At 34.6% G+C, this 13,921-nt stretch overlaps 3 protein-coding genes across 3 annotated transcripts; all 3 read right to left on the reverse strand.

The window, feature by feature from the left end:
• Window positions 1-2,977: 2,977 nt before the first annotated feature.
• Window positions 2,978-7,633, reverse strand: LOC120159059 (rab3 GTPase-activating protein non-catalytic subunit-like). Its single transcript, XM_039169732.1, has 8 exons — window positions 7,257-7,633; window positions 6,438-6,572; window positions 6,107-6,295; window positions 5,809-5,870; window positions 5,568-5,705; window positions 4,104-4,278; window positions 3,874-4,017; window positions 2,978-3,223 (listed from the first exon to the last, which is right to left on the reverse strand). The coding sequence occupies exons 1-8, from the start codon at window positions 7,614-7,616 to the stop codon at window positions 3,044-3,046; spliced, it is 1,383 nt and encodes a 460-aa protein (XP_039025663.1). The 5' UTR covers window positions 7,617-7,633; the 3' UTR covers window positions 2,978-3,043.
• Window positions 7,634-9,358: 1,725 nt separating this feature from the next.
• On the reverse strand, window positions 9,359-12,088 carry LOC120159120 (polynucleotide 3'-phosphatase ZDP-like). Its single transcript, XM_039169783.1, has 7 exons — window positions 11,904-12,088; window positions 11,573-11,649; window positions 11,004-11,085; window positions 10,777-10,893; window positions 10,141-10,268; window positions 9,887-9,956; window positions 9,359-9,593 (listed from the first exon to the last, which is right to left on the reverse strand). Exons 3-7 carry the CDS (start codon window positions 11,058-11,060, stop codon window positions 9,546-9,548), a joined length of 420 nt encoding a protein of 139 aa, XP_039025714.1. The 5' UTR covers window positions 11,061-11,085; window positions 11,573-11,649; window positions 11,904-12,088; the 3' UTR covers window positions 9,359-9,545.
• Window positions 12,089-13,315: 1,227 nt separating this feature from the next.
• LOC120159201 (RNA-binding protein with multiple splicing 2-like) lies at window positions 13,316-13,921 on the reverse strand. The gene has a single exon (XM_039169842.1). The coding sequence runs from the start codon at window positions 13,919-13,921 to the stop codon at window positions 13,316-13,318; it is 606 nt and encodes a 201-aa protein (XP_039025773.1).

Raw genomic sequence — 13,921 nt, forward strand, 5'->3', positions numbered from 1 at the left:
TTAAGAGTTCGGAAAATAACTACCGGAAAATCAGACCGTAAGTCATTTTAAAAAAAAACAAAAGAAATTAGATTGACCAGCCAATTTTCCTCTAACCAAACACTGAAAAATGATAAAAATATTTTCAGAAAACGTTTTACGTGAAATAAATAGACTCTTATATTAGATTTGTTTTCTAAGTTGGATGGTTATATTAAAAAAACATAATACGATTGCCATGTTAATTTTTTAAAAAATACTGAGGTTTCTGATGTCTTTTTTTCTTCAAAATATTATAATTATATATTTTAGATTTATTTTAAAAATTATTAATTTATTGTTAATAAATTATATAGTCTTTTGTACAGTGTTTCTTCTTTCTCAGTCAAGTCTTCTGCAACTTTCCGAGCAATTATCTTATTATTTTATTACTTCAATTATGTGATACCTTTTTGCTTTTTAAAAAAAAAATATTTCCTATTTGATAATTGTATTTCCCCTTACTTTCTTTCGTCATAATTAATTAATGGATTAACTCCACATATGATCACTAATATTTATGTTTTGTTCACTTTTGATCATTGATTTTAGAAAACATAAAATATGTTTACTTTTATTTTTATTTAATTAAGATATGATCACTTTTGTTTTTATTTAATTAATATGTAGTCATCACGTGTCAGTTGTTGTTAACAATTAACAAAATATGTGACGTGATAGTTGATATAATCACACTTTTGATCTATGATATTTACATATTTTCTCAATTTAACTATACTTTTAAATAAATTTTAACATAGAATATATATTTTTAAATAAAAATAAAAAAAAATAATTTTAAATAAAATATTATCCCAATTTACTTTCCTTTGTTTTCTTTCAACCAGAAGGTGACACATGTCACTTTTTTATTGTTGAAAATAAATATATTAAATTAAAATAAAGTTAGTCCTCCAACCGAATAGTGACATTTGGAATTAGGGGTGAGCAAAACTCGACTCGAAAAAATTTCAAGTTCAAACCGAGTTGTAAAATACAATTCGAATAATAACTCGAATAACTCAAAATTTTTAATAATTAGTCAATTGATTTTTAAGTTTGAGTTGAATCACTTGACTCTGTATTATAAATGTATATCACATATGAGAAAAATAAGAAAAAATAAGCATGTATTGTATATAGTTATAAAAAACCATTTTTTTATTAATTATAAAAGACCATTTAAATTATAATTAAATAATATTATAATATTATAAATATTTATAATTAAATTTAAACAAAAACTCAAAAAGTTGACTCGACTCGAAAAAATTTCACGTCAACTTTGAGTTGTTAAATAAGAATCGTCAACTCGAATAACTCGAATTTTTTTTATTCAAATCGGCTCGGCTTGATCGAACGCTCACCCCTACATGGCATGACATGTGACATCATTCGATTGGAGGGTTAAATTTATTTTAATTTATTAAAAGTATGACTAAATTGAGAGAATATGTAAATATCAGTGACCAATTGTAGGATTAAATTTATTTTAATTTATTAAAAGTAAAACTCAATTAAGAGAATACGTAAATATCAAAAATTAAATGTGTGATTCTATCAAAATATTTAAATGTCGTTAATGATAGTTAATTTAGGGTGATAACGTCTTAAATAAATAAAATTAAAGTTATCATATTTTATATTTTTTAAAATTAATGAATAAATATAAATAAAACACAAACATAAATGATCATATATATAATTAACCCTTAATTAATTTAATTGGATTACAAAGTTTTGCTTGTGCTTTTCTATTGCGTCTGCTTTATTTACACGTTGATGCGTCAGTTGACAACGTATGCTTTCTTCTGTCATTAAGATAAACTTTAGTAGAGGGATCTCATCGCCTCTAATTGGGTCCCATCTACACTTGTAAAAAATCTTTAATTGAGTTCGTTCAAAATTGCTCGTCTAGCTCAGTTGGTAGAGCGCAAGGTTTTTAACCATGTGGTTGTGGGATCGAGTCTCACTGAGGGCAATTCATAATAGAAGTTTTTTCACGGAAGTTGTCCCCAACCTTACGTTGGGAAGATTGGGAGCAGCCTACTACCCTACCTCCCCTTACCCCATTACATATGAGAATAAAGTCAGATAAATTTTTTTTATTCAACTATTTAATTGAATATAATGTCCACTTTTCTCATACTGTCTTTATTAATTATTAAGTTTGATCCAATGTGTGATAGGTAAAGTTAGCAATTTCTCAGCAATTATTTCAATTATATGATGCCTTTTGCTTCTTTTGTTTTTCTTTTTTAACAAAAATGCATAAGAGATTTATATTTTTTTTAAAAATTTAATATGATTCTCGTATTATTTTTTCTCTTAATATAACCCTTCAACTCAAAAAAACCAATTTAATATGACTATTTGACCAACATTTTTCGTCGTTTAACCATTACGATGTTAACACGACAATTCACGATATTGATGTGACGATCCACAATATTAATATAATAATTCACAATACTGATGTGATGATCCACGATACTGACGTGACAGTTCATATGACATATTTGAGTTATCAATTTAGCTCATCTACCATATTATCCATCACGTTATCAACCACCGAGGACTACCAGATCAACACCGTGAACCACCATGAATTGTCACGTCAATGTCATAAAGGTCAACGACGAAAAAAGTTTGTCAAAAAATCACATTGAACTTATTCTCTAAGTTGAAGGGGCAAAAAAAAAATACAATGGTCAAATTAGCTTTTTTGAAAAGTACGGATGCCCTTTTTGCTTTTTATATATATATAATTGCATGTCCATTTACTTTCTTTGGTCTTGGGCACTGATAAGATACTAATGCACTGCTGGTCTTGGGCAAAACATGTGAAGGCAGCAAGCTTGAAGCTTTTATGTTAGTAGCAGTAGAACTTCGGCAAATACACAATGGGGGTCGACACCGAATGGTTTCTTTTAAACCTTATGATACGATAATTCATTTACAGAAACAATGTTGTAGGCAAAGAAATCAAATTCAGAACAACGATTGAGCATTCTATGTAAATTTTTCAATTAAGTAAACGGTTCAACACTGACAATTGACCCGAATCTCCATCCAACAAAAAGACTTCCAGAGGAACATAGGGGGAGTCTGATAATGACCCAAACCTGTACGTCGGCTGTAACAATCTGCAACCTTTAGCACAGTTAAGAGCTAGGAGACGTGGTCCGGTCCTCATCTGCCAGACCTGTGCACATGATGCGGTCAAGTAAAACTATTCAGATGCTCGATCACTTCACACAAGAAATTGATGTATATAACTTCAGTATCAAGTGCATAACATTGATTATATATAAAGAAAACCATCTTAAAGTAATCTAGATTTCTGTGCCCAGCACAACACAATTCATAACAGTAAAGCCAAATATCTGTAAAATTCTTTTCCTGATAGAGTAAATATTAGTAACATCGGATCCCCTCATGAAAAAGATAAATTAAGATGAACTGAATCAAGTTTAGAGTAATACATCAACCCATTCATACAGTTATATTTACTTGAATTATGTAAGAACTCAATCACAAGTCACAACCATCTATAGGGAGAGGGCTCCACATTGGCTTTCTATGTGTAGCCCCTATGTACCCTACACTCATGGATGGTTAGAAGATATAAAACCACTACTAAATAGTATTGCAACATATGACGATAAAAGTTACGAGACTCTTGCTGCTCTTACCTTAATGGTCATAATATGAAAAAAGATTCTCAAGGTCCTAACACAGCATGCACAATGGCTCTGTATCTAAGGTTCTTGATCTAAGATTTGTAAGCCATCAAACGTTTAAACTATAATCTGGAAATTCCAAATAAAGAAACAAGTAAAAGAATACAAAAACCTCAATAACTCCTTTTCGGGGCGCATGAATGGCTAAACAGAGGCAATAGTCACTCTTTCCTGGTATGTGATGAGAGGAACTAGGACGTTTATCATCTCTATTGACTAACATTTCCATGAAAAAGCAGTTTGCATCACGATATCCCTGAAAGAGTGTGAAAAACACTGCTCAGACAAGGAAAAGGGGCTGTTGATATCCAAGAAATGCAAAATTATTAAAGCAAAAGAAACCTTCCATAGTCGCACTACTACAAGTGCTTGAGTATCTAAGAGCAATATACGACCGAGTGAATCTGTGATAGCAGCCAAAGTGCCACTGGGTGATAAGGTGAGCTTTTCACCCTTTCTCGGGTGGTCCTTCAAGCATGTCAATGAGGAAGCTGGCACAAAATCATGACATCCGTTACTTATCCAATAGGTTTTGGAGAAGCATAAAAAAGGATAACTAAAGAGGGGGATAAGATTTGTATGGTAAATAAGCCTGTTAATATTCAGAACACAACAAAAAGGCATAATGAAGTGGCAACTTTCATTATCTGAGAATACTATAGAAACATATTATTTTTATCTTAAATACACTATCTTTTTTTTTATAGGAATAGGAGGTCTCATTAAAAACCTCCCTCATAATTGCCTCTTAAGAAGAGGCAATTAGCGGAAGGAGGAAAAGACCTCAATATATAAATAACCCAAAATTACACAAGACTTTAAATAACATCACCCGAAATAAGAGACTAAACATAACCATAAAACACTAAAAGAACGTTTCAACCAATCCCCTCCTTGGCTAACTTAACAGCCTCCCAATTACAAGCCCTAGGGACCAGCCTAACCACAATGTCCTTAGCCGAAATTAAATCCCCTAATTCCCCAACCAAAGAACAACAAAACGATGGGGCCTCAAAGGGCCTCAAAATCCAATCAACTGCTGTTTTACAATCACTCTCTAGAATAAGTCTACCCTTCAACACCCATCCCGAATTAAGAAACAAATCCATGCCTTCCTTAATAGCTTTCAACTCAGCAAGAAAAGGAGGACCTGGTCCCACAGCCTTAGAAAAAGAAATCAAGATAGAGCCATTCGAATCTTTCAGTACACCTCCAAAACCACCCTGCAAGCCATCACCTCTAACCGCCCCATCCACATTGCCATGCCTTTCTTAAATACACTATCTATCTACTAAAATATTTAACTGCAAATCAGAACAACTAAGATGAACCCTATGGTTAAGAATAAGCACATAGTTGAACAGCATAAATAAGCATGTTCAACAATGAGAAGGAAAATTATGAATTCAAGAGACTAAAGATGAGTTTGGTAAATATAATATGATGGAGAAAGATGCAAGCATCATTTCCCTGTTTGAACATAAGATTTTTGTGGAAGGTAAATCATATTATATCTAAAATGGCAGAAAACTAACCTGAAAGCTGAGATCACAGCATCATCTCCAATGGTGACTGCACAATAGTAACGTTGACTTGACTGCCCAACAATAAAAGCAGCTGAATTCATATAACAGAATAACTTCCAGAGGACTTCCATAATTCATTGGAGACAGAGATAAAAATGTACTGCAAGGAACAACAAATGAGCAAGAACCAGAAAAAAAGTTTTCATATTCGCATTTGAAGATCAATGGCTGTAATTAAGAATATGAAAATCAGTAATTGCATATCAAGGGCTTATAAGACTTCTCTTCTGGTTTCTTGTTTGGTGTCGGTTGACTCTGCCATATCATTTTAGAGAAAGAAGCAATAGTGGAAAATGTTGCAGGCATAACTTTTGACAAAATAGCTCCTACCAAGGAACGTTTCCTATCTGCTGAAAGCCTTAAACATGGTTAAAAAATCAGTAAAACACAACAAAAAAAGGAAGAATTCATCTTTTTGTGGAAGGTAAATCATATTATATCTAAAATGGCAGAAAACTAACCTGAAAGCTGAGATCACAGCATCATCTCCAATGGTGACTGCACAATAGTAACGTTGACTTGACTGCCCAACAATAAAAGCAGCTGAATTCATATAACAGAATAACTTCCAGAGGACTTCCATAATTCATTGGAGACAGAGATAAAAATGTACTGCAAGGAACAACAAATGAGCAGAGAACCAGAAAAAAACAGTTTTCATATTCGCATTTGAAGATCAAATGGCTGGTAATTAAGAATATGAAAATCAGTAATTGCATATCAAGGGCTTATAAGATCAAGCAACATAAGAAAAATCACCTGGAGTTCCATGAGTGGAGGAGGCATTATGCCAGTGATTGCTGCATCAACACATGACCCATACTTACTAACATTCCATAACTGGTAAGGCAATCTGCCATAAGAGTTTTCGTCGTCATCTAAATCTTTCTTCGATTTCTCATCCCAAAAACGAGAATGTGCATCTTGAAACCACCTTTGAAGCATACTCTACAATACCAGAGGCAAATCAAAGTTAGTCAAAGTGTCAAACAAGTCCACATATACACTTTACTTCTTCATAAAAATAAACATGTAAGTTTCATGCCATTTTCAGAATAACTATTATACTTTCAAGCAGCTAATGGCTCACCTGAATATCAGACCCATCAAAACGAGCGATTACACCAGGCATGACAACACAAACTTCCTCTGAGGATCCCTCTTGCATCAGGTCTTTCTTAGTCCCACAAACTCTTAACTTTATGATTTGTCTGTGATATACCATCTACAAAATTAAATATTAAACATATGAGTTACCATTCCAAAAACAATTTACATCTAAACTGATTACTGATCTCCACTAAACAAAATTAGATACTATTGATTTTAACACAAGATCTCATCTGGTTCATCATTTAATGTAACACACAAAACTTTCAAGTTCGTACTTTCCTTAATAACAAACACCAATGATGTTAATTTCACTTTGTACATTCTTTTTCACAATAAAAAGCTCAATTCCATTATGAGACATACCAGCTAATTGAGCATTTGCATTCTATCGCACCAAGCTTAGCATGCAACAACAGATAAAGATCAATAAACCAATGGCAATAGTAAACAAGACATGTCTTAATGAAGTTAGCAAAGCATAAATTAAAAACAAAAAACAGCACTGTTTAAACGGAAAATCATCACCCTACAATTTGTAGATGCTTCTACTTCTTGCTTACAAAAGCATAACATAAAAAAAAGGCAAAATTTTTGAATAATTTTAAAAAATAAAACTTTTTAGATAAGCAAATGCATAATTTTATTTTTATTTAAAGTAATTATATTTATAATTAACATTTTATTCCACCCATTGTTAATGTAATCATATTACAGAATTTTGCTCTATACCAGCCTGTCAAGAAAATATCAATCACAGATAAATCAAACTAAAGAAGTAACTAACTAGAAAAATTACCTGTCTGTGAATCAAATCACCACGCAAAGAGTAAATCAAAAGGAATCCTCTGGAGGTACCGACCGCAATTACTTTAATATCGTCAAAAACCAGCCACTCGATGGCCGTTATGCGTTCTGCCTCGATAGGCGAGAGTTCCGTTCGGATCTGAACTCGATGTTTATCTTGATCGGACCATCCGAGGATGAGAACAATAGATCGGTTAGCGATTGCAAGGGAATGGGCGTCGAGAGCACATATGACGGTGGTCCCGGCGTCAGGGGTTAGCCAACCTTCCTTTCCGGCACCGAATTCCGTCAAATCTTCGCCGGCGATGCAGCCGAGTTCCGTCAAATGGTGGCTCCGCTTGGTCATTGGCATCAGATTTCGTTTCTCTCTCTCTCTGTCTGACAGCTGAGTTTATGGAAGTAAAGAATTTTGTATAGGAAGGGAAAGCACGTGACCTTCTCGGACTCACGTGTCCATCTGTTAATTATAGATAGAAAAAAATAGTTAATTGCAGAATACATATTCGAACTGTGCCCAGTTTAAATTGGTCCTCAAATTTTAAGGCATTCTAAAATAAATTAAGGGGCTGTTTGTTTGCTCTGAATAGAATCATTCAACGCTGAATGTTGAACCGTTCAGCGCTGAATGCTGAACCATTCAACATTCAGACTGTTTGTTTCTCACCTCTAAATGATTCAGTACCGACTGATTCAACAAAACAGTGTTGAATGATTCAGCACAGAAATATGAATGATTCAACAAGAAGTACATTCTTAATGATTCAGAGCCATTATCAAACAGCATTCACATTCAGAGATAATTCATACAGAGCCTCTGAATCATTCAGTATTTGAATCATTCAACGCTTAATCATTTTAAAGTAAACAAACATCCCCTAAATTAGCATTCTTATCCTTAGGTGAAAAAAATTATAATAAAACGAACACTTCCATTCATATAACCCAATAGAAAAATTCAGAAAGGAATCGACTTCATCAATTGATTAAGATTGAAGTATATCAATATGATTTTTTAATAAGTAATTTTTAAATATTATAAAATAATCTATCAAACTATTATAAATTGGTCAAATCTATCAAATTATTATAAAACGAGCATTAAACTTATCAAAATTTATTATTATGCAAGGATTATTTTGTAACAATTAAATAAATTTAATGATCATTTTATAATATTTAAAAATTAAATAACCAAAAAATCAATTAACATAATTTCATAGAATCATTTCAACAAAGTTAGGTATTCTCTGCTATAATTTACCCTTTAAGGAAGTGAGTCCGAGGGAAGATGAAGCTATGTTCTGCAACTGCACGGATAGCTGCTTGTCTTCCATGGAATGTTCCCCCCCCCCCTGATTGGAGTTCTTAGTTGATAGCTTGCGTCAGTTTTTCAGCTTTCATGTAATGCTTGTCTAGCAAATTACATGGTCTGCAAGCATAGCTCTCAGCTTTCATGGAAAATCCTTCTTGTTTTGAAGTTAGAAATGAATTGATACGCCCACTATAAATAGTTCTAAGGGTATTTGTAAATTGTTGTTATTATTTGAGGTATCGGGTTCGAGGACAAGGGTGTAAGAAGGTTATCAACCGGTTTTGAATTCACAAAAATGATCTGACCATTGGTGTTGAGACCCAACCGATCAACACTCGTGGGAAATCAGGGGGTCCTTGAATCGGGTGAGATTCGATGGAATGTTATCAACCGGGATGTGAAGAAGGTTGACTCTCTGCTATGGAATCTAATCAAGGAAAATCTTTAAGCCCTAGCAAGTGTGAGAGAAGAACTGGGAATGCTGACAATGAAGGTGCTGCTCCTGCACGAGTTATTTCTTTCATGTTGGAAAAGAAAACTTGAAAACTTCTCAAACAGGAGTCATTAGCTATTTCTTTCATGTCCTGCTGCAGAAGTATCTCAACAAGATCTTTACATGAAACTCCAACAAGATAACAATGTAAAAACAGGTCTCAATAGTTTGAAATCGAAATCGATGCACACATTAGCCTGGGAAACCCACTGCTGTTGTTTGGAAGAAACGTGCTCGACTTTAGCGATAGCATGTGAGGTGCAGTTTTATTTCCAACAAAATACAATGCAAAGGAAAATGGTCCTTAAGATTTAAGAACCAATCTAAAACATAACAACCTCCGATCACAATTTGAGTTCAGGTTTTGCTGTTAAAAAGATATTACAGATAGCTTAGAACTAATAAAGTACTACATGTCAGTCACTGATAAGTGAGAAGCATACGCTATGTTGTGCATCAGCAGCTACTAACCAAAACTAAGTGCTGAAATAGTCCTCAGGTACGTAAAATTTCAATCCTGTCGCCTGCAACCGTGAAAATTACAGGTAAACAATGCAGTTTACCTTGTATATCAGAAGCAAGTAGAAATGAATGAAAAAGAAGTGCAATTCTTGCAAAATTGTCTATATCAGCATAACGTGGACATATGGAGTATCAGTTATTGAAAATTTTAAATAACAAGGCCGTCTTCAGTATTCAAGTCTCGGCCAAATGGTAGATTAGAAAGGCAAGTTATAGAAACCATAAATCAATTATAGAATACTAATGCTTTTGGGAAAAGAAAATAATCAATAAAACAAACGAAGTTAAATGACACCTGTGCAAATTTTATATCAGCATCACTGTGATCATTGGGTCTCCCAGCAGCATCGCCGACATAAAAGGATCTACCAAGACAATCAGAGTTTTAGTCAGATCAGTGATCCTATTCGTAGTGATATCGTCAAATACTAAAGTTGGGCACCATCCCTATCACACTCCAAAAATTCCCAAAGCACTGCCAGCAAAGTATAAGCAAGCTACTTAAAGGTTTAGAATGGTGAAACAAGATAATGAAGACAGAAAAATAACTGATCCATATCAATTGGAATGCCAGAATTGAAAATTTTCTCCATAATATGCCACATCCCAGTATTTGGTTTGCGGAAAGGATCATCAGCTTTACCACCAGAACTGCCTATCCCGCAAGCTATAAAAACCTGCACATGTATAATGAAGTGAGGACTTTTCAAATTGATGATATTTTTCACATAATCGTAGAACACTTTAGACACATTATACAGGCATTTAGAAAAAGTTTCCATCATTAGAGAGATCAGGATTTTATACTTCATTGTTCGGGTAGCATCATGCATTGTAAAGTGATCATGGAAGTTTTTCAGATATCAGAGAATGGTACCTAACAATTTGTTTACTTAATGTATTCAAAGATCCCAGGAGACTTCAAAGCCTGGATTTTCCCCACTGATCCCATAATTGCTTTTTAGATGGAAATTTTAAGCAGCTCATTTTACTCGATTCAAATAAACCTAATCTCAAATTAGTGGGGGTTGACCTGATGAGTGTATTTACCCCACCTGCTCAGTGAAGGGTCCCTTCATCTAAAAGTTTGAGCCAAAAATGATTCAAGATTTGTTGCTGCTGAGAAGTTTAAATCGATATACTTTCTTTCTATAGAGGAAAAAAACTAAAGGGAGCAAACATAACCTGCATCGGAACCTTTACTTGCTTGATGAAATTGTTAAGACGTCCAACTTTTGAGTCCACAGCTACCAGCCTTTTGTTCTTCCAGCGGTCGATATTGGATTCGTTTGTAAAGATTACCTAAATATTGCACAAACCAAAGCCATAATAAGAAAACAGAATAAATGCACTGCAATTATAGTTTCTTATAAAATAAACAATCAAAAAGCTTTCAGAACACGAAACAAAACCAGCTTAAAGCCCTCTTCATAAAGATTCTGCAGCTTCTCTGGTATTGAAGGATACATAAGGGACCAGGCATCTGCACCAACTCTGAAAGACAAAATATGTTTATCAATTCAAAAAAGTGAGCAGCTACTTCAATTTGGCACTTGCAGCGGAGCATTTATGACGGGGGATAACAAGGTGATATATGCCCATTCCTACACTCATCGACAGAATAACCATTTCCCTTTTTTTCCCCTACCTCCTAAACCTCTAATTCCTATTCCGAGCAGGGCAGTTATGTTGAACTGTACTCCATTGGATCAATTAGAATACATGGGAAGGGAAAATGTTCAAAAGAATTTAACATCGTTCAGAACCAAAACCATGTTAAAATATGAGCACACAAGTGAATGTCATAGAACAAAACTAGTTGAATTCAAGAAGCTCATTTAACAATGATGTCAGATCAACTGAGAAAAAAAAGCATTTACTTTATTCATCCAATGCCAATACATGTCAGATTTATGCAAGGTCAAATGTAAGAATGTAGAACAACCATAACTAAATGCAAAGAAAACTGCAAACGAATTACCTTTTAACGGACGTGTCAGCCAGACAACCATCAAAATCAAAAGCAGCAATTTTACCAGAATCATGGAGACCATCGTCCTGGGGAGGATAAAAGGGAGATGCCAAAAAATCAATTAAAAGAAATAACCAGTCAAGAACGTTCTCGACGAAAGAAAAATCTGGATATACCCCAAAGAATCAAAATGATGAAAGTGAAAGACATAAATATGAAGAAAATAAAAATAGATAGAATCTCCAATGGTAGACCAATTATTTAACTTAAGCATCCACTATCATGAAAGCACTCAAATTTTCCTTCATTTGTCAACTATGTTATATGATTGGCATCTTACCCGCTCAAGAAATATAACTGTCTGGAATGCCTTCCATTTTGGTTCTAAAGCAGCATCCTAAAGCAAGGAAAAGGATACAAACAGGAAAGCCAGAAAAGTTTGCAACAATGATACAAACATTTGAGCTCTAAATAAAAAAAATCCTTAGAATATTGTTAAGGTTCAAAAACATAATAGTATATAACAAGCAAAACATATAATACCTTATACTTTTTTTTTTGATAGAAGTTGGAGGTCTCATTAAAAACTCCCTTCGTATTCGTTCACATACTAAATGTATGTTAACGAACATTGGAAGGAAGAAAAGAGTACCTCAAATTTTATTAATAAAATACCCGATACAAAAGACACCACAGAATATCCTCTCATGGTGATGTACACCATTACAACAAACACCTTAACCTCATATAACCTCATCCAAAGCCACAGTCTAAACACCTTACTTCTAATTACACCACCAACAGTAGGAATAAAACAGCGCAACAGAGCATAATACAAATTAAAAGAAACACCTACAACCATATAGACTATAACAACCACAATTGAAGAGACAAGATCTAATGAGACTCTTCTTCTTCAGGAGCCCAAGAGTTTGGTTTGAATGAAGGCTCTATCTCATGCACCATGACCTTGAAGAAGTTGTCACCAACCTTCAATTCCACCATCGCATCAATTCTCGCATCAACCTTTGTAAGGACTTGAATTTTTGCCCGATCAAAGGATGATGGAGACTGACAACTTTCGTTGATAGCTAGTAATAAACCCCACTTATCAGCAATGTTCTTGAAAGTATCCCAATTCCATGTGTGAAAAGGAACACCCTCACAAACTAACCATACTCGACGACACTCCATTACCAAACTCTCTGACCAAGCTTTGACTATGGAGAACCACTCTGCGAGAATCTTTGATTTATCGTTCTTCACATTTCTCAAGGAAGCATTGTCTTCGAAAATCATTAAAATCGCATTACTTGCAGCTCTCATTAAGGTGAAGCCAGTGAGGCCCTTCGTTTGCATTTGTCTGGCGAGATGACCAATTTTGACAAAGTCCTTGCACCACCCCACTAGACAATTGCTCAACACCTGAAGTTTTTCTTCATCTATAACACCTTCAACTTTAAAATGATTCTTCCTCGGAACATCCTCCGTCCCGGACTTGCGAAGAACACCTGTCGAGGACTTTCTCCAATAAGAATGTCGAGGTTTGAATTTAGCGAAAGAAACACCAATTTTTCTGCCGTCGATACGAGAGCCATTCATTTTTGAGATCGCTCTCCTAGCTTCTTCGATTGATGCGAAGTGAAAAAAACCAAAGCGAAGTCCTTTTGAGTTCCTTTTATTTGGGATAAAAGCATCAAGTACACGACCGTGGGAGAAAAATAAAGCTCCAAGCCTCTTCCAATGAATCTTCTAGGGTAAATTTTCAACAAATATGGTGTAGCAACCATACTTGTCATTATTGCACCCTTTTGTGGTGGACTCCTTGGTTCCCTCGTAGACACCATCTGCTGCAGATTTTTCATCGCAACACCCATTTTTACCAGTCACATGAAGGCTAGGAGATGCACAGAAGCTGAATTGGCATTGCAGAACATGAGGAACATGATCACATCCATACTTGTCTAAAGCATCAGAAGCTGTAACTATTCCTCTTTTAACAACAAGATTCTTCCTTGCCATCTCAATGTGGAAAAGGGACTTCAACTTATCATCAAAAACCATTTTCTGAAGTGCATCCTTGGCAGCAACTACAAAATCTGCATTTGAGAAGAGAGCGAAACCCTTAGGCTTTTCTCCCTTGAAGCTCACTTGCGAAGCTTCAAAACCTGGAAGCCATCTCAGTAGATTTTGCAACTCTCTCTCTTTGACATCTTTAGGCAAACCCATAATGAATATCGTACGAACCTCATCATGATGAGAAGGGTGAGATTGCGGAGAAGGCGAGGCTGCAAAGGGCAGAGGAACTTGGACCGGAGGTCCCTGCTGATGACAAGGGTGGAATCCAGCACCCGACAT

Source organism: Hibiscus syriacus, unplaced genomic scaffold (assembly GCF_006381635.1).
Source record: "Hibiscus syriacus cultivar Baekdansim isolate YM2019G1 unplaced genomic scaffold, ASM638163v2 tig00111342_pilon, whole genome shotgun sequence".
Lineage (NCBI taxonomy): Eukaryota > Viridiplantae > Streptophyta > Magnoliopsida > Malvales > Malvaceae > Hibiscus > Hibiscus syriacus.